This window comes from Triticum dicoccoides, chromosome 1A (genome assembly GCF_002162155.2).
Source record: "Triticum dicoccoides isolate Atlit2015 ecotype Zavitan chromosome 1A, WEW_v2.0, whole genome shotgun sequence".
Classification (NCBI taxonomy): Eukaryota; Viridiplantae; Streptophyta; class Magnoliopsida; order Poales; family Poaceae; genus Triticum; species Triticum dicoccoides.
The window spans coordinates 113,941,766-113,963,196 of NC_041380.1; the positions used below are offsets into that span (position 1 = coordinate 113,941,766).

General features: G+C 49.7%; 1 protein-coding gene across 1 annotated transcript; it reads left to right on the forward strand.

Moving 5' to 3' along the window:
• The first annotated feature begins 800 nt into the window (after positions 1–800).
• On the forward strand, positions 801–1,444 carry LOC119269406. The gene has a single exon (XM_037551269.1). It carries the CDS (start codon positions 893–895, stop codon positions 1,298–1,300), a length of 408 nt encoding a protein of 135 aa, XP_037407166.1. The 5' UTR covers positions 801–892; the 3' UTR covers positions 1,301–1,444.
• The last annotated feature ends 19,987 nt before the right edge of the window (positions 1,445–21,431 follow it).

The following is a 21,431-nucleotide window of genomic DNA, read 5'->3' on the forward strand; positions in this document are numbered from 1 at the left end:
TTTAGAGATTTCCACAACATCAGCTAGGAGGAAGTATTGTTGAAGTAAGGCCAGATTCCAAGAGCCGTTAGGATTAAGCAGATCCGCCACAAACCTGATTCTGCATGTGCCCTGAGTGGTAACCGGTTTGAAACTGAATGGTCTAGGAATCTAGTTGTCACGCCAAATTCTGATGCTTCGGCCATTTCCTACTCTCCAAAGAATCCCCTTCTAGCAGAAACATTTTTTTTGCAGAACTGAAGCACAAATTCTTGAAGATGTCTTTAGTATAGGCTTTCTCTTTTCTTCATCGTCACGCCACAGCTATAATCTTTTTTTCTCGAGTACGCACAAGCATGTTCATCAATATGTTATAGGGAGAAAAGTATCAACCCTTCACCGTGAGTTGTTTTTTTCCCGAGAAAACTTTCAATCTATTCATCAACCGTGAGTTGATACATCAACATAACACCTCTACTACTCCATGAGTACCTTTTTCTTTTTGTGGGTACTCCACTCCATGAGAACCTAGATCTATCCAGAACTACTCACCCTGAATCCACCTCCACATAACAATCATGCCCTGACAGTGTCATGGGTTAAGCCAGGATGCCACTATTTTGCACGCATCAACTTAGTTGTTTCGGGAGGAGAGAGCGAGAGCCAGTGAGCCAGTGAGGGATGCCACTGTCATTTCATGATTCCTCACCCGTCCAATCGAAAACCGGTACGAATAATACGCGACGCTGGGCTCACTTGCTCCTCTAGAAAGCTGCTCCCCCTTTGGCTCATTGCTCCCCCCTCCCTCCCTCCTACGTCAAATCACTCTCTGTTTCTTCTCTCTCCGCATGACTGCATCCATTCCGTCCATCATTGCCGATTACGCATTTACGCAAGTTGCCAACCAACGCCAATGCTCGCCACTGTCGTCTCCTCTCACTCACCGGCCGCTCCCATATATCCGCTCACTCCGCCGCCCCAACCAATATCTACGCCGAGAGAGAAAGAGAGAGAGGGAGCCGCCGGCATGAACTGCGTCAAGATTCTCGTACTGCTCTCCCTCATCCCTCTCGCGCTGAGGGGGGCGTCGCTCCTCGTCGTCCCGTCACCTTCCGCCCCTGACTCTGCATCACGCACCGGCGTCTTGGCTCCGGTGCCGGCGGAGCAGTGGAGGCAGGAGCGGAGGAGGACGGTGGGCCGTCAGACTCGGGGCGGCCGCGCCACCACCATCGCTCCCTTCGCCCCGCGGCGGTTCGGCGGCTTCTTCCGGGACGACAAGAGGTTCGCGCCGACGGGGTCGAACCCGCTGCACAACCTGTGATCGGCCGCCGGTGGGGCTGACTGCTTTCGACCTCTGTCTTTGCAAAGTCTACCCAACTGGTGCACTGTAATTTTCCTCTTGTACATACGGTCTACCGAATCAGTTATTGATTTTGCATTGATTGAATGGGCTGTCTCTGCGTCTTCTTGGTGTTCAATTTGGTCATATATCCGTTACTAACTTAGCCTGAAAAAAGATTGTCAAGAACCCAGTGCTGATTTTCTTTTAAAGTTCGATTGGTTTCAGAAATCAGAACAGAGTTTGAGAAAATTTTAGTATACTCATACTACTACCAAAATTTGGTTTTATTCGTTGCATGAAGACGGCCCTCAAGACTCTTTTTGGGGAAGTTCACAGCAGTTGACTCAATTTAGTCACTCGTTCAAGGGGATTTCCGCTTTCCAATGGTAACTTAACCGTTCATGTTTTTTTGGGGGTGATGAAAAGACTTGCAGTTTCCGATGGTAAACGAGGGAAAAAGGAGCATTAGTTGCCCGATTAGACTGCAGCAAAGTCACTTCGATATATACAGTGCAACTCTGCCTCCTGGAACCTGAAGAAATTTCAACCGGTTTTATATTGGGAATGTCTATAGCTCACTTCACTTAGACATAGTTATTTCTCAGTCAACATTTGTTAGTTCAAGCCACACCTTAAGCAAGCCACATTTGGATCCCACATAGCATATACACAAAAAATGTGGCAAGATTTCCTTAGACTTGTCAACTTGTGGCTTTCATTTTGATAAACTAACCTTATGCAAGCTTGACAACAATGTATGGCAAAATGTGACAACGCTAGTCCTAAAATCAAACAGCCCCTAAAAATCAACCTCTTATCTTTGGTAACTCACTACCTCAAAAAAAACTCACTAAAGCAGATCAATCATGAGGACATACATACTTTGTCATGATCATGATGTTTAGAAAAATTAAAATCAAAAATCTAGTTTTTCCCTCTAAGGCCAAAGAAACAACAACATCAATGCACAATAAAACTAAAAAAATAAGCATCAATGCACAATGGCACACAAATTCTTTTTTTTTTTGCGAGAACAATGGCACACAAATTCAAATACAGGTACAAAACCTATTTGCGGAGACAAATAAGAAAAATCCTGCCGCAAATCGCAGCTCATCAAATGTAAACTGTGGAACCAGCATATCATCAGTTCATCACCAATGGACGGACGGACGGGCGAGTGGCATCTCCACTCTTGTGCGGCAGCATGCGACGGCACGAGACCCATTGGCTCGACGGGTGCGTTCAGGTGACAGGCGGCAGGCGGAGGCAGCAAAGCCAGAAAAGGTGCCGTCTGCGACCGACGCAGGTTGAAAAAAGCCGGCGAGATCCGCCATGAACTGACGCCTGATCGGCCTCGCAAAGCTCCACCGAAAAGCGAGGCGGCCACGGAATAACCTGCGGATAGGGGCATGAAACCCGCGTGGACCGCCTGCGATTCCCTCCCAGGCGCCGCTGACAGCGCGTCGCGTCCGGCACTAACACGCACGGGCCGAGCAATGAGCAAGGAATATATCAGCGCTGCTACACGGACGACAGTTTTACAGCCGACGCCTGCACGATCCTACTTGGCAGCATCAAAAGCAAGCGTGCAGGCAGGAATCACTGTTGGGGAGGGATGCATCGTTCGCAGATCGTGCGTGTAGTGTCGTGTGTAAAGCAATTTCGGGAATATATACCAAGCGCAGGCGGATTCAGCGACCCGTCGTTCGTTCTACGCGTGCGCGCTCGCTCATCCTCACACCTGGGACTGGGACTCACTGGAGATCCCTCGCTTCCGTTCCATGGCGCAATGATTCTGTCGTTGAAGTTGTGCGGTCAATGGCCCTTTGCCTGCACTGAAAACGATTGTCGGGCGAGAAAGCTCGTTGCTGGGACCGGGCGGCGCTCAGCGGCAGCGGCAGCGGCGGCTGTCGTGGTTCTAACTCTGACAGTGATGTAGGGGGGTGTGTATGGAGAGGCTAGATCTCAGCTATTGAAAAGTTGTAAACACACGAGGATTACGAGTTCAGGCCCTTCTCGGAGGAAGTAACAGCCCTACGTCTCGGTGCCCGGAGGCGGTCGATTGGATTATGTGTGTATGAACAACAGGGGTGCGAACCCTTCATACTGAGAAGGGGGGTGGCTTATATAGAGTTCGCCGGCCCTCTCCTGCCCTCAGTGATGCAGGATTTAAGGTACATTTAAGGTTGGACGTTACTGGTAACGCCCCTAATAAAGTGCTATAATGACCATAAAGACTACTTAATAGCCGACCGTTTGCCTGCGGAGTGACTTTAGGTCTCCTGGCAGTCGAGTGGTTGGCTTCATGGTCGAGTGATAGCTTCTTGGTCGAGTGTCTTGAACCCGTCGAGTGGGATACCTTCAAGTCGATTGAAAGGTGACTTCTTCTAGGGATGTCCTTGGGTAGGGCTCTTTGGACAGGTCCGTGCCCCTATCCTAGGTACATAGCTTCATCATTAGCCCCCGAATGGATCGAGGTTTGAGTGGGGAAAGAGTTGGAGATCCTTCCGACTGGTTCTTTGGGCTACATGAGTTCCTCGTTTTGGGTCAATCGTCACGGATGACGTCATCAACCTCTTTCAGTTGCCTTGATCCATTCCAGGCCTTTCGTCGAGTGAATTTCTTTACTTGTGACATACCGAGTGTCGGCGCGAGCGGGGTCTTTTGTTTTGACAAGTTGTTTTGCAGTCCGCGGATGTCGTGGGATTCGGATTTCGGGAAGCGCGCGGGACGGGAGCGGCCGCAGTAATCGGAAGCGATAAAGCGGAAGCTCCTCGATTTCCGTGCCACCTTTTTCGCCACGTACTGCGCGCGCGTCTGCTGCGGGATTTGACTGGATTACCTGGGCCTACCAGTCAGCCACTCGGGAGCGGCCTCTTATAAGTAGCCGGCTCGGGATTTCCAAACAGTGTGCTCTCTTCTTCCTCTCTCCCTTCGCAAGCTCCTCCGCCACCTCCGCTCTCACCCTAGCGCCGCAGACCCGTGCGAGATTTGCCGGCGACGATGGCGAAGGACAAGACATCCGCTCTGGAGTGCGCGAAGAAGGCGGCAGCGCAGGGGAAAGGGAAGAGATCTGCTCGGGGCGGATCTTCCTCAAGGTCTGCTCTGCCCCGCGGCTGGATCCAGGGCGATTGGATGCCGTCGGTGATCCGGCAAGAAGACCTCGACGACATGGTCGAGGGGGGAGTCATTCCCCACGAAGCTGCGCGTCTCCCGTGGAGAGAGATCGAACCTCAGCCTCGCGACGGTGAGTGTGTGTGCTCCTAGCCACCCATATCGACCGAGGGTTTTCTCTGCCGCCCCATCATTTTTTCCGGAGCTTTCTGAACTTCTTCGGAGCGCAGCTCCACCACTTCACTCCCAACTCCATCGTATACCTTGCTGCTTTCATTTCCATGTGTGAGGGTTTCTTGGGTTGCCGCCCCCATTGGGGACTCTTCAAGCACATCTTTACCTGCCGTTCTCAATCGGTCAAGAAGGCCAAGTCGAGTGATGAAAGGACGCAGGTGATTCAGCTGTGCGGGGGCCTGGCGATCCAGACGAGGGGAAAGAGTTGTTTTCCATCTATCATTTTCCCGGAGTCGGTCCGCGGTTGGCAGGCGACCTGGTTTTACTGTCAAGACCAGGCGACCCCAGGGCAGTCGACCGGACTTCCCCCTTTCTCTCTCGACCGAGCTAAAAAACCTGCTTCTCTGAAAGTGACGCCGGAGGAAAAGGCCCAAGTCAAAGTACTGGCTGGTCGAGTGGTTGAGCTTGTCCGTGAGGGCGTGACTGTATGGACTTGCTGGAGGTCTTCCTCCGGAGGCGCATCCAACCGCTCCAGGCTCGTGACCACCCGATATGGCTGTACTCTGGTCTCGACGACACCACTCGGGTCCACCGGGAGGAGGTTACTGACGAGATGCTGGAGGGGTGGCTGTCGAGCATCACGGGGAACAAAGACAACCCCCGAGGAGTCAGGAGGGTAATTCCACTCGACAACTCGTATGACGTGGACCAGGTATGTCTTTATGCTCCTGACTGAGATCTTGTTTTCTTCATTGGTCTTCTTTGAGTAGGTCGATTGACTTTCGTCTTGTCTGTTGTTCTCCAGGCGACTACCGAGATGTACTCGACGCCCAATGGGGCACAGGGGCCAACTGAGGAAGGGGAGGCGAGCGGAGGTGAGAGCGGAGACGATCAAGGCGAGTGGGAGTCCGACGGTGAAGGAGAGGGAGGCAACGACGTCGACTCCAGCGAAGAGGAGGAGGAGGAAGTTGAACCCCCCCGCCCGGAGGGGCGATCCAAGCTCACACACGACCCAGAGCGGGAGCGTGGTAGGGCGACTGCTCCTGTTGGGCAGTCGTCGAAACGCCCTCGGACCTCTTCTCCTACACCGACTGGAAAGGCTCCCAAACACCCACGCGTGACGCCGTCCAAGACGCCCAAGGCTCTGCCCAAGATGAAGATGGCCGTCCCCACCATTTCTGGGTAATAATAAAACTTGTTTTCCTTTGTCGACCGTGGACAAATCCTTGGTCGATTCATTGAGCCAACTGATTGACTTTCGAGACTTGCAGTGTTGCTACTTCTGAGATCTCCGCCAAGGACGACGACCAAGAGATGGAGGATGCCGTTACCTCCAACCCTGGTACAATTACTGACGTTCCGCTTTGAGTCGACTGAACATTTATTGCAACTCTGGTCGATTGAATGTTTTCCTTGTAGCCCCTCCTCATGTTATCGACCTCCCGGATGACGACGACAACGAACCGCTGAGAGTGAGGAGGAACAAGAGGGCGTCGGCTGACAAGACCCCCCAATCTGCTCCGGCGTCTGAGGCCGTAGCTCGGGATGGTGGTGACACCGCTCGGGCTTCTGTGACTTTCGCCATTCCTTTGACAAGTGTGCGGCCTTCAACGTCGACTGCGGATCCGCCTTCGCTTTTTGCCGCGTACCCTGTCCCTGAGGACCAAGCGGCTGCCGCAAAAGAGGCTATACGCCAGGCGGGGATCATGATGGAGCAAGTGAGGGTGGCTCGGGAGGCCAGCCAAGCAGCTTATGACGCGAGCTCGGCTCTTCAGAGCAACGTCTAGGTCAGTCGACTCAACACTTGGTCTGTTATGATATGCTGTTTGAAGAATCTCTTTTCCGAAGATCTTTGTATCTGTACACCCACTAGGTGTGTCTGCCAATTCTTGGACGAGTGGGGGAACGCTAAGTGCACCCACTGGGTGTAGTCCCCGAGACTACGATGGACTGCTGGCAGTCGACTGTAGTCTTTATATTGTGTTGCTGTAGCTGTATTTCTTCATTCAGTCTGGTCAGGCCATGTCAAATGGGATTGTATCCGGTCGACTGCGGGCAGTCGACTTTTTTTTTACAGTGGGGGCACTGTTGGAAATATGCCCTAGAGGCAATAATAAAAGTATTATTATATTTCATTGTTCATGATAATTGTCTTTTATTCATGCTATAACTGTATTATCCGGAAATCGTAATACACGTGTGAATACTTAGACCACACTATGTCCCTGGTAAGCCTCTAGTTGACCAGCTCGTTGTGATCAACAGATAGTCATGGTTTCCTGACTATGGACATTGGATGTCGTTGATAACGGGATCACATCATTAGGAGAATGATGTGATGGACAAGACCCAATCCTAAGCATAGCATAAAAGATCGTGTAGTTCGTTTTGCTAGAGCTTTGCAAGTGTCAAGTATCTCTTCCTTCGACCATGAGATCGTGTAACTCCCGGATACCGTAAGAGTGCCTTGGGTGTATCAAATGTCACAACGTAACTGGGTGACTATAAAGGTGCATTACAGGTATCTCCGAAAGTAGCTGTTGGGTTGACACGGATCGAGACTGGGATTTGTCACTCCGTATGACGGAGAGGTATCTCTGGGCCCACTCGGTAATGCATCATCATAATGAGCTCAATGTGACCAAGGTGTTGGACACGGGATCATGCATTACGGTACGAGTAAAGTGACTTGCCGGTAACGAGACTGAACAAGGTATTGGGATACCGACGATCGAGTCTCGGGCAAGTAACATACCGATTGACAAAGGGAATTGCATACAGGGTTTGATCGAATCCTCGACATCGTGGTTCATCCGATGACAACATCGAGGAGCATGTGGGAGCCATCATGGGTATCCAGATCCCGCTGATGGTTATTGACTGAGAGCGTCTCGATCATGTCTGCATGTCTCCCGAACCCGTAGGGTCTACACACTTATGGTTCGGTGACGCTAGGGTTATGAAGATATGGATATGCAGAAACCCGAATGTTGTCGGAGTCCCGGATGAGATCCCGGACGTCACGAGGAGTTCCGGAATGGTCCGGAGGTAAAGAATTATATATAGGAAGTGCTATTTCGGGCATCGGGACAAGTTTCGGGGTTATCGGTATTGTACCGAGACCACCGGAAGGGTCCCGGGGGTCCACCGGGTGGGGCCACCTGTCCCGGGGGGCCACATGGGCTGTAGGGGGTGCGCCTTGGCCATCATGGGCCAAGGGCACCAGCCCCTATAGGCCCATGCGCCTAGGGTTTCCCCCTAGGAGGAGTCCTAGTGGTGGAAGGCACCCCTAGGTGCCTTGGGGGGGAGGGAAACCTCCCCTAGGCCGCCGCCCCCCCTAGTAGATCTCATCTACTAGGGCCGGCGCCCCCCTGGCACCCCTATATATAGTGGGGGAGAGGAGGGACTTCATACACCAGCCCCTGGCGCCTCCACCTCCCCCCGTTACGTCTCTTCCTCGTAGTCTCGGCGAAGCCCTGCTGCTGTGACGCCCTGCATCCACCACCACGCCGTCGTGCTGCTGGATCTTCATCAACCTCTCCTTCCCCCTTGCTGGATCAAGAAGGAGGAGACGTCTCCCGTCCCGTACGTGTGTTGAACGCGGAGGTGCCGTCCGTTCGGCGCTGGTCATCGGTGATTTGGATCACGTCGAGTACGACTACATCATCACCTTGCAAGCTTCCGCACGCGATCTACAAGTGGTATGTAGATGCAAACTCTCTCCCTAGACTCGTTGCTTAGATGAACTCATAGATGGATCTTGGTGAAACCGTAGGAAAAAATTTAATTTTCTGCAACGTTCCCCAACAGTGGCATCATGAGCTAGGTCTATGCGTAGTTCTCTTTGCACGAGTAGAACACAACTTTGTTGTGGGCGTGGATTTTGTCATCTTACTTGCCTCTACTAGTCTTTTCTTGCTCAACGGTATTGTGGGATGAAGCGGCCCGGACCAACCTTACACGTACGCTTACGTGAGACTGGTTCCACCGATTGACATGCACTAGTTGCATAAGGTGGCTGGCGGGTGTCTGTCTCTCCCACCTTAGTTGGAGCGGAATCGATGAACAGGGCCCTTATGAAGGGTAAATAGAAGTTGACAAAATCACGTTGTGGTGATTCGTAGGTAAGAAAACGTTCTTGCTAGAACCCAATTGCAGCCACGTAAAAGATGCAACAACAATTAGAGGACGTCTAACTTGTTTTTGCAGCGATTGATCATGTGATGTGATATGGCCAGAAGTTGTGATGAATGATGAATTGTGATGTATGAGATCATGTTCTTTGTAATAGGATTCACGACTTGCATGTCGATAAGTATGACAACCGGCAGGAGCCATAGGAGTTGTCATTATTTTTTGTATGACCTGCGTGTCATTGAATAACGTCATGTAAACTACTTTACTTTATTGCTAAACGTTAGTCATAGAAGTAGAAGTAGTCGTTGGCGTGACAACTTCATGAAGACACGATGATGGAGATCATGATGATGGAGATCATGGTGTCAAGCCGGTGACAAGATGATCATGGAGCCCCGAAGATGAAGATCAATGGAGCTATATGATATTGGCCATATCATGTCACAACTATATAATTGCATGTGATGTTTATTATGTATTATGCATCTTGTTTACTTAGGACGGCGGTAGTAAATAAGATGATCCCTTATAAAATTTCAAGAAGTGTTCCCCCCTAACTGTGCACCGTTGCTACAGTTCGTCGTTTCTAAGCACCACGTGATGATCGGGTGTGATGGATTCTTACGTTCACATACAACGGGTGTAAGACAGTTTTACACAGCGAAAACACTTAGGGTTAACTTGACGAGCCTAGCATGTGCAGACATGGCCTCGGAACACAGAGACCGAAAGGTCGAACACGAGTCGTATGGAAGATACGATCAACATGAAAATGTTCACCGACGATGACTAGTCCGTCTCACGTGATGATCGGACACGGGCCAGTCGACTCGGATCGTGTAACACTTAGATGACTAAAGGGATGTCTAATCTAAGTGGGAGTTCATAATTTGATTAGAACTTTATTATCATGAACTTAGTCTAAAACCTTTGCAAATATGTCTTGTAGATCAATGGCCAACGCTAATGTCAACATGAACTTCAACGCGTTCCTAGAGAAAACCAAGCTGAAAGATGATGGCAGCAACTATACGGACTGGGTCCGGAACCTGAGGATCATCCTCATAGCTGCCAGGAAACAATATGTCCTAGAAGGACCGCTAGGTGACGCTCCCGTCCCAGAGAACCAAGACATTATGAATGCTTGGCAGTCTCGCGCTGATGATTACCCCCTCGTTCAGTGCGGCATGCTTTACAGCTTAGAACCGGGGCTCCAAAAGCGTTTTGAGCATCACGGAGCATATGAGATGTTCGAAGAGCTGAAACTAGTTTTTCAAGCTCATGCCCGGGTCGAGAGATATGATGTCTCCGACAAGTTCTACAGTTGTAAGATGGAGGAAAACAATTCTGTCAGTGAGCACATCCTAAAGATGTCTGGGTTGCACAACCGTATGACCCAGCTGAACATTAACCTCCCAGATGAGGCGGTCATTGACAGAATCCTCCAGTCGCTCCCACCAAGCTACAAGAGCTTTGTGATGAACTACAACATGCAGGGAATGGAAAAGACCATTCCTGAAGTGTTCTCGATGCTGAAGTCAGCAGAGGCTGAAATCAAGAAAGAACATCAAGTGTTGATGGTCAATAAGACCACTAAGTTCAAGAAGGGCAAGGGTAAGAAGAACTTCAAGAAGGACGGCAAAGATGTTGCCGCGCCTGGTAAGCCAGTTACCGGGAAGAAGTCAAAGAATGGACCCAAGCCTGAGACTGAGTGCTTTTATTGCAAGGGGAAGGGTCACTGGAAGCGGAACTGCCCCAAATACTTAGCGGATAAGAAGGCCGGCAACACCAAAGGTATATTTGATATACATGTGATTGATGTGTACCTTACCAGTAATCGTAGTAACTCCTGGGTATTTGATACCGGTGCCGTTGCTCATATTTGTAACTCACAGCAAGAGTTGCGGAATAAACGGAGACTGGCAAAGGACGAGGTGACGATGCGCGTCGGGAATGGTTCCAGAGTCGATGTGATCACCGTCGGCACGCTGCCTCTACATTTACCTACGGGATTAGTTTTGAACCTTAATAATTGTTATTTAGTGCCAAGTTTGAGCATGAACATTGTATCAGGATCTCGTTTAATACGAGATGGCTACTCATTTAAGTCTGAGAATAATGGTTGTTCGATTTATATGAGAGATATGTTTTATGGTCATGCTCCGATGGTCAATGGTTTATTCTTAATGAATCTCGAGCGTAATATTACACATGTTCATAGTGTAGATGCCAAAAGATTTAAAGTTGATAACGATAGTCCCACATACTTGTGGCACTGCCGCCTTGGTCACATTGGTGTCAAGCGCATGAAGAAGCTCCATGCCGATGGACTTTTAGAGTCTCTTGATTATGAATCCTTTGACACGTGCGAACCATGCCTCTTGGGCAAAATGACCAAGACTCCGTTCTCCGGAACAATGGAGCGAGCAACCAACTTGTTGGAAATCATACATACCGATGTGTGCGGTCCAATGAGCGTTGAGGCTCGCGGAGGATATCGTTATGTTCTCACTCTCACAGATGACTTGAGTAGATATGGGTATGTCTACTTAATGAAACACAAGTCTGAGACCTTTGAAAAGTTCAAGGAATTTCAGAATGAGGTGGAGAATCAACGTGACCGAAAGATAAAATTCTTACGATCAAATCGTGGAGGAGAATACTTAAGTCACGAATTTGGTATACACTTAAAGAAATGTGGAATCGTTTCACAGCTCACGCCGCCTGGAACACCTCAGCGAAACGGTGTGTCCGAACGTCGTAATCGCACTCTATTGGATATGGTGCGGTCTATGATGTCTCTTACCGATTTACCGCTATCATTTTGGGGATACGCTCTAGAGACAGCTACATTCACTTTAAATAGGGCACCGTCTAAATCCGTTGAGATGACACCGTATGAATTATGGTTTGGAAAGAAACCTAAGCTGTCGTTTCTAAAAGTTTGGGGATGCGAAGCTTATGAGAAGCTCGAACCCAAGTCGGAAAAATGCGTATTCATAGGATACCCTAAGGAAACTATAGGGTATACCTTCTACTTAAGATCCGAAGGCAAGATCTTTGTTGCCAAGAACGGATGCTTTCTGGAAAAAGAGTTTCTCTCGAAAGAAGTAAGTGGGAGGAAAGTAGAACTCGATGAAGTACTACCTCTTGAGCGGGATAGTGACGCAGCACAGGAAACCGTTCGTGTGATGCCCACACCAACTGAAGAGGAAAACCATGATAATGATCAAAGTACTTCGGATCAAGTTACTGCTGAACTTCGTAGGTCCACAAGGACACGTTCCGCACCAGAGTGGTACGGCAACCCTGTCCTGGAAATCATGTTGTTAGACAACAATGAACCTTCGAACTATGAAGAAGCAATGGCGGGCCCGGATTCCAACAAATGGCTTGAAGCCATGAAATCCGAGATAGAATCCATGTATGAAAACAAAGTATGGACTTTGACAGACTTGCCCGATGATCGGCGAGCGATAGAAAACAAATGGATCTTTAAGAAGAAGACGGACGCGGATGGTAATGTTACCATCTATAAAGCTCGACTTGTCGCTAAGGGTTATCGACAGGTTCAAGGGATTGACTATGACGAGACATTCTCTCCCGTAGCGAAGCTAAAGTCCGTCCGAATCATGTTAGCAATTGCCGCATACTATGATTATGAGATATGGCAGATGGACGTCAAAACAGCATTTCTTAACGGGCATCTTAAGGAAGAACTGTATATGATGCAGCCGGAAGGTTTTGTCGATCCTCGGAACGCTAACAAAGTATGCAAGCTCCAGCGATCCATTTATGGACTGGTGCAAGCATCTCGGAGTTGGAACATTCGCTTTGATGAGATGATCAAAGCGTTTGGGTTTATGCAGACTTATGGAGAAGCCTGCGTTTACAAGAAAGTGAGTGGGAGCTCTGTAGCATTTCTCATATTATATGTAGATGACATACTCCTGATGGGAAATAATATAGCATTTCTGGACAGCATTAAGGCCTACTTGAATAAGTGTATTTCAATGAAGGACCTTGGAGAAGCTGCTTATATATTAGGCATCAAGATCTATAGAGATAGATCGAGACGCCTCATAGGTCTTTCACAAAGCACATACCTTGATAAGATTTTGAAGAGATTCAGAATGGATCAGTCCAAGAAGGGGTTCTTGCCTATGTTACAAGGTATGAGACTGAGCTCAGCTCAGTCACCGACCACGGCAAAAGATAAAGAAGAGATGAGTGTCATCCCCTATGCTTCAGCCATAGGATCTATTATGTATGCCATGCTGTGTACCAGACCCGATGTAAACCTTGCCGTAAGTTTGGTAGCAAGATACCAAAGTAATCCCGGCAAGGAACACTGGATAGCGGTCAAGAATATCCTGAAGTACCTGAAAAGGACAAAGGACATGTTTCTCGTTTATGGAGGAGACGAAGAGCTCGTCGTAAAGGGTTACGTCGACGCTAGCTTCGACTCAGATCTGGATGACTCTAAGTCACAAACCGGATACGTGTATATGTTGAATGGTGGAGCAGTAAGCTGGTGCAGCTGCAAGCAGAGCGTCGTGGCGGGATCTACGTGTGAAGCGGAGTACATGGCAGCCTCGGAGGCAGCACATGAAGCGATTTGGGTGAAGGAGTTCATCACCGACCTAGGAGTCATACCCAATGCGTCGGGGCCGATCAAACTCTTCTGTGACAACACTGGAGCAATTGCCCTCGCAAAGGAGCCCAGGTTTCACAAGAAGACCAGGCACATCAAGCGTCGTTTCAACTCCATCCGTGAAAATGTTCAAGATGGAGACATAGAGATTTGAAAAGTGCACACGGATCTGAATGTCGCAGATCCGCTGACTAAACCTCTCTCGCGTGCAAAACATGATCAACACCAGAACTCTATGGGTGTTATATTCATCACAATGTAACTAGATTGGTGACTCTAGTGCAAGTGGGAGACTGTTGGAAATATGCCCTAGAGGCAATAATAAAAGTATTATTATATTTCATTGTTCATGATAATTGTCTTTTATTCATGCTATAACTGTATTATCCGGAAATCGTAATACACGTGTGTATACTTAGACCACACTATGTCCCTGGTAAGCCTCTAGTTGACCAGCTCGTTGTGATCAACAGATAGTCATGGTTTCCTGACTATGGACATTGGATGTCGTTGATAACGGGATCACATCATTAGGAGAATGATGTGATGGACAAGACCCAATCCTAAGCATAGCATAAAAGATCGTGTAGTTCGTTTTGCTAGAGCTTTGCAAGTGTCAAGTATCTCTTCCTTCGACCATGAGATCGTGTAACTCCCGGATACCGTAAGAGTGCCTTGGGTGTATCAAACGTCACAACGTAACTGGGTGACTATAAAGGTGCATTACAGGTATCTCCAAAAGTAGCTGTTGGGTTGACACGAATCGAGACTGGGATTTGTCACTCCGTATGACGGAGAGGTATCTCTGGGCCCACTCGGTAATGCATCATCATAATGAGCTCAATGTGACCAAGGTGTTGGACACGGGATCATGCATTACGGTACGAGTAAAGTGACTTGCCGGTAACGAGACTGGACAAGGTATTGGGATACCGACGATCGAGTCTCGGGCAAGTAACGTACCGATTGACAAAGGGAATTGCATACAGGGTTTGATCGAATCCTCGACATCGTGGTTCATCCGATGACAACATCGAGGAGCATGTGGGAGCCATCATGGGTATCCAGATCCCGCTGATGGTTATTGACTGAGAGCGTCTCGGTCATGTCTGCATGTCTCCCGAACCCGTAGGGTCTACACACTTAAGGTTCGGTGACGCTAGGGTTATGAAGATATGGATATGCAGAAACCCGAATGTTGTCGGAGTCCCGGATGAGATCCCGGACGTCACGAGGAGTTCCGAAATGGTCCGGAGGTAAAGAATTATATATAGGAAGTGCTATTTCGGGCATCGGGACAAGTTTCGGGGTTATCGGTATTGTACCGGGACCACCGGAAGGGTCCCGGGGGTCCACCGGGTGGGGCCACCTGTCCCGGGGGGCCACATGGGCTGTAGGGGGTGCGCCTTGGCCATCATGGGCCAAGGGCACCAGCCCCTATAGGCCCATGCGCCTAGGGTTTCCCCCTAGGAGGAGTCCTAGTGGTGGAAGGCACCCCTAGGTGCCTTGGGGGGGAGGGAAACCTCCCCTAGGCCGCCGCCCCCCCTAGTAGATCTCATCTACTAGGGCCGGCGCCCCCCTGGCACCCCTATATATAGTGGGGGAGAGGAGGGACTTCATACACCAGCCCCTGGCGCCTCCACCTCCCCCCGTTACGTCTCTCCCTCGTAGTCTCGGCGAAGCCCTGCTGCTGTGACGCCCTGCATCCACCACCACGCCGTCGTGCTGCTGGATCTTCATCAACCTCTCCTTCCCCCTTGCTGGATCAAGAAGGAGGAGACGTCTCCCGTCCCGTACGTGTGTTGAACGCGGAGGTGCCGTCCGTTCGGCGCTGGTCATCGGTGATTTGGATCACGTCGAGTATGACTACATCATCACCTTGCAAGCTTCCGCACGCGATCTACAAGTGGTATGTAGATGCAAACTCTCTCCCTAGACTCGTTGCTTAGATGAACTCATAGATGGATCTTGCTGAAACCGTAGGAAAAATTTTAATTTTCTGCAACGTTCCCCAACAGCACGCTGAGTGCACCCACTGGGTGTAGTCCCCGAGACTACTGTCGAATGTTCTTGATTCGGCTGTAGTCTTAGAAACGTCATCATTGTCTCTTAGTTACTCGGAAGCAACTTATTTTGGACGTCTGTCGACTGATTTTTCTTTTTACAGAAATCCTGCGAACTTGTAGCTCGCTATACTGAGTTGGAGAATCAGCAGATCCAGCTCAACCTTAACTTGAAGCTTGCTCAGGAGAATTTGAAGAAGGCGCAAGAAGAAGCAAAAGGTATGGCTGGTGAGGTTCTCCATTCTTGACGAGTGGCTTTCTTGTCCATTCTTGATGTTGATTTCGCTCGACGCGCCGCAGATAAACTGGAGGAAGCTCCGAAGAAGAAGGATCAAGATCTTGCGGAGGCACAGAAGGAGGTCTTGGATAAAACGAGGCTTGCTGAAGAGAAAATGGCCTCGGTCGGAGCTCTTGAGCAGGAGAACTCCAGACTGAAAGCTGCTCTCGAGGTAGCCAATCAAGAGGTCAGCCGACTGAAGAACGACAACGTGGCTCTGCACGACAAGGCAGGTGAGCTAGCGGGGAAAAGGAACGATCTGGAGGCTTATCTTGGTGGACTCGCCAAGAAGCTGTTCGTCGTGCTCGAAGGTAATTACTCTGCCCCGACTGTCTTGCAGTTACTTAGGCGAGCACTGGGTCGCAGCTAAGTCCCCGAGTGGGAGGTTTTCTCTCCACTCGGTAGGATTTTTAAACACTTAGGCGAGCGCTAGGCTGCAGCTAAGCCCCCGAGTGGGAGGTTTGCTCTCCACTCGGTAGGATTTTTAAACACTTAGGCGAGCACTGGGCTGCAGCTAAGCCCCCGAGTGGGAGGTTTGCTCTCACTCGGTAGGATTTTTAAACACTTAGGCGAGCACTGGGCTGCAGCTAAGCCCCCGAGTGGGAGGTTTGCTCCCACTCGGTAGGATTTTTTCAAACTTAGGCGAGTGCCTGACTGCAGCTAAGTCTCTAAGTGGGAGAACTTAGGCGAGTACTGGACTGCAGCTAAGCCTCCGAGTGGGAGGATTGCTCTCCACTCGGTAGGATTTTTTCAAACTTAGGCGAGTGCCTGACTGCAGCTAAGTCTCTAGGTGGAAGAATTTAGGCGAGTACTGGACTGCAGCTAAGCCCCCGAGTGGGAGGATTGCTCTCCACTCGGTAGGATTTTTTCAAACTTAGGCGAGTGCTGGACTGCAGCTAAGCCCCCGAGTGGGAGAACTTAGGCGAGTACTGGACTGCAGCTAAGCCCCCGAGTGGGAGGATTGCTCTCCACTCGGTAGGATTTTTCAAACTTAGGCGAGTGCTGGACTGCAGCTAAGCCCCCGAGTGAGAGGATTGCTCTCCACTCGGTAGGATTTTTCAAACTTAGGCGAAACGGATTCGCAGCTAAGTCACCCACTGGGGGATTTTGTATGCAAACAAAAGTGACATCAATTATTGGAACACTCTTGTCTTTGATAAAAATGTACTGCAGGAAATTTTTCCTTATTACATCTCGTCCGAGTGAGAATTCAAGTGTAAAATGGGCGGAGTAGTTCCGCATTCCAAGCTCGTGGCTCGTCGATCCGGCGACCAACGTTGTAGATATGATATGCTCCATTGTGGAGGACTCTAGTGATGATGAAGGGGCTTTCCCAAGTAGGAGCAAGTTTGTGTGGTTTCTGCTGATCCACTCGGAGGACCAAATCTCCTTCTTGGAAGGCTCGGCTCTTCACATTTCTGGCATGGAATCGACGCAAGTCTTGCTGATAGATGGTCAATCTGATCATAGCCATTTCCCTCTCCTCCTCTAGGAGGTCGACTGCATCTTGCCGGGCTCGCTCTGCTTCGTCTTCGTTGTAAAGCTCGACTCTGGGGGCGTTGTGAAGTAGATCACTCGGCAGGACGGCTTCGGCTCCGTAAACCAGAAAGAATGGCGTTCTTCTAGTCGACCGGTTCGGGGTGGTCCTCAGTCCCCACAAAACTGACGGAAGCTCGTCGACCCAAGCGCCTGCTGCGTGCTTGAGATCACGCATCAGTCGAGGCTTCAGTCCTTTGAGAATTAGACCATTTGCTCTTTCAGCTTGTCCGTTCGACTGGGGATGCGCGACCGACGCGTAGTCGACTCGTGTGCCTTGAGAGGCGCAAAAAGCTCTGAACTTGTCTGAATCGAAGTTTGACCCATTGTCAGTGATGATGCTATGCGGGACCCCATATCTGAATATTAACTCTCTGACGAAACCGATAGCAGTGCTAGCATCAAGATTTTTGATAGGCTTGGCCTCAATCCATTTGGTAAACTTGTCGACTGTCACAAGCACATGTGTGAATCCGCTCCTGCCTGTTCTCAGTGGACCAACCATGTCCAGTCCCCAAACAGCGAAGGGCCAGACGAGTGGAATGGTCCTCAGAGCTGATGCCGGCTTGTGTGACATGTTGGAGTAAAACTGGCAGCCTTCACACTTGTCGACTATCTCTTTCGCCATTTCGTTTGCCCTGGGCCAGAAAAAACCCGCTCGGTATGCTTTGGCCACAATGGTCCGAGAGGATGCATGGTGACCGCAGGTCCCCGAGTGGATATCATCAAGGATCATCTGACCTTCTTCTGGCGTTATGCACTTCTGACTGATTCCAGTTGCGCTTTCTCTATACAACTGTCCTTTTATGACTGTGAAAGCTTTAGATCGACGGACGATCTATCGAGCCTCTTCTTCGTCCTCTGAAAGTTCTTTCCTCAAGATATACGCGATGTATGGTATCGTCCAGTCGGGAGTGATAGCCAAGACCTCCATGACTAGGTCGACCGCAGCAGGAATTTCGACTTCAGTCGGATCCGTGGCACTTTTCGGTTGCGGGGCTTCTTCTGTGAAAGGATCCTCCTGGACTGACGGCGATCGGATGTGCTCCAAAAACACATTGCTGGGAATGGCTTATCTCTTAGAGCCTATCTTTGCTAGATCATCAGCTGCTTGATTTTTCAGTCGGGGGATGTGATGAAGCTCTAACCCCTCGAATTTCTTTTCTAGCTTTCTTACTGCGTTGCAGTAGCCAGTCATAGCTGGGCTTCTGACGTCCCACTCCTTCATGACCTGATTAACCACCAAATCTGAGTCGCCGTAGACGATGAGGCACCGGACGCCGAGTGAAATGGCCATGCGCAACCCATACAAGAGTGCTTCATATTCTGCTTCATTATTGGAGGAATCGAAGTGAATCTGGAGAACATATCTGAGCTTATCTCCTCGGGGGGAGACCAATACTACCCCAGCACCGGAACCATTCAGCATCTTAGATCCATCGAAGAACATGGTCCAGTGCTCCGAGTGAACTTGGGTCGGAAGCTGCTGTTCAATCCACTCGGCGACGAAATCTGCAATTGCTTGGGACTTGATAGCCTTCTTTGCTTCAAACTTGATATCTAGGGGAAGGAGTTCAATCGCCCACTTCGCCACTCGACCAGTTGCATCTCTGTTGTGCAAAATCTCTTACAGTGGAGCGTCGCTGACGACTGTAATGGAATGGTCAGAGAAGTAGTGTGCAACCTTCTTCATGGTCATGTAAATCCCATATACAAGCTTCTGGTAATGGGGATATCTTTGCTTCGAAGGAGTCAAAACTTCAGACACATAATATACTGGGCGCTGAACTCTGAAGGCCTTTCCTTCTTCTTCCCGCTCGACCGTAAGTACTGTACTGACAACTTGTCCCGTGGCCGCAATGTAAAGCAGCAGAGGCTCTTTACTGATTGGGGCAGCAAGCACCGGCTGGGTGGAGAGTAGAGCTTTGAGCTCTGCGAACGCTGCATCAGCTTCTGGAGTCCACTCGAACTTGTCAGACTTCTTCGTCAGTCGATAAAGAGGCAACGCCTTTTCATCGAGACGAGAAATGAATCGACTTAGAGCGGCCAAGCAACCTGTAAGCTTCTGGACATCGTGTACACGCACAGGGCGCTTCATCCGGAGTATGGTGCCAACTTTCTTGGGATTGGCGTCGAGTCCTCGTTCGGAAATGAGGAAACCGAGTAACTTTCCACCTGAAACTCCGAATGTGCACTTTGATGGATTGAGTTTGATATCATATCTCCTGAGGTTAGCAAAGGTTTCAGCGAGGTCAGTCAGTAGGTCGGAACCTTTCCGTGACTTAATCACAATATCATGCATGTATGCTTCTATGATCCGACTGATCTGAGTGAGCAAACACTTCTGAATCATCCTCATGAACGTGGCTCCAGCATTCTTGAGGCCGAAGGGCATGGTGATGTAACAGAAGCACCCGAATGGGGTGATGAAAGCCGTTTTGATCTCGTCGGGTCCATACAGACGGATCTGATGGTACCCTGAATAAGCATCTAGAAAAGACAAACGCTCACACCCCACGATCGAGTCGACTACCTGGTCGATGCGGGGGAGGGGGAAATGATTTTTCGGGCAGGCCCGATTGATATGTTTAAAGTCAATGCACATGCGAAGTGACTTGTCCTTTTTGGGGACCATGACAACATTGGTGAACCACTCGGAGTGGTAATCTCTCGGACGAACTCCGCTGAAGAGCCGAGCCACCTCCTTGCCAATAGCTTTCCTCTTCTGGATGGCAGACCGTCGAAGATGTTCTTTCACAGGCTTGAACTTCGGGTCGACTCGTAGACGGTGCTCAGCCAGCCCCCTGGGAACTCCAGGCATGTCAGAAGGCTTCCATACAAAGATGTCCCTGTTCTCACGGAGGAACTGGATGAGCGCTTCTTCCTATTTGGAGTCGAGCGTCGTTGAGATGTGAGTCGGGGCAACATCGGGGTCGGTCGGGTGAATGTGGGCTAGCTTTGTTTCACCGGACGACTGGAAAGCAGATTCTGAAGCAGGCTTCTTGGCTCGTAGCAATTCACTCGGATCAGCAGTCTTCTGGTACTCTTGCAGCTCAACAACTGCCATCTGAGCATCAGCAATCTTTGAGCCTTTCTGAAAACACTCTTCTGCCTTCTTCCGATTGCCTGTAACAGTGATCACATCTTTGGGACCAGGCATCTTCAACTTGAGATACACATAACATGGTCGAGCCATGAAGCGTGCGTAAGCTGGCCTACCCAAAATGGCATGATAAGCACTTTGGAAGTCCACAACCTCGAATGTCAACTTTTCCTTGCGGTAATTCTTTGAATCACCGAAAACCACATCAAGAGCAATCTGGCCGACTGATTCGGCTTTCTTCCCAGGAATGACTCCGTGGAAGCTCGTGTTACTGGTACTGAGCCTGGACATCGGAATGCCCATTCCTTTCAATGTTTCAGCATACAATATGTTCAGGCCACTGCCACCATCCATTAGGACTTTGGTCAGTCGAGTGCCTTCGACAACTAGGTCAACCACCAAAGCTTGCCTCCCAGGGGTGGCAATGTGCGCAGGGTGATCAGACTGGTCGAATGTGATGGCAGTCTAAGACCACTTCAGATAACTGGGTGTTGCCGGAGCAACCATATTCACCTCACGGTTAATGACTTTTAGTCGACTTTTGCTTTCGACATCAGCAAAAATCATCAGGGTGGAATTGATTTGGGGTATCCATCGTCACTATCTTCCTTGTCCTCAACTCTGTCCGACTCTTTTTCCTTATCTTTGGACTGTTTGCCCTGAAACTGCTGGATCAGGAGTCGGCACTGTCGAGTGGTATGCTTTCGGTAAATAAAATTACCCTCTTTATCTTTCTTGGTGTGGATGTGACATGGCAGATCCAAAACATCATTTCCATCTTGATCCTTGACTTTCTTGGGCTTCCAGGGGCCTTTGGGTTTTCCCTTGAAATTTCCCTGAGCTACGGCAAGGGCCTCCCCAGGGGCGGCTGGCTCGGCCTTCCGCTTCTGCTTCCGACTGGAATTGCCTTCGGTTTCCTGGGCGACTGTTTTCTGCTTGCCGCTCCGGAGTCGATCTTCATCTTCTCCGTTAGCGTATTTGGTGGCAATTTCCATCATCCAATTCAGGGACATTTCTCTGGTCCGACCGAACTTCAGGTTCAACTCTCT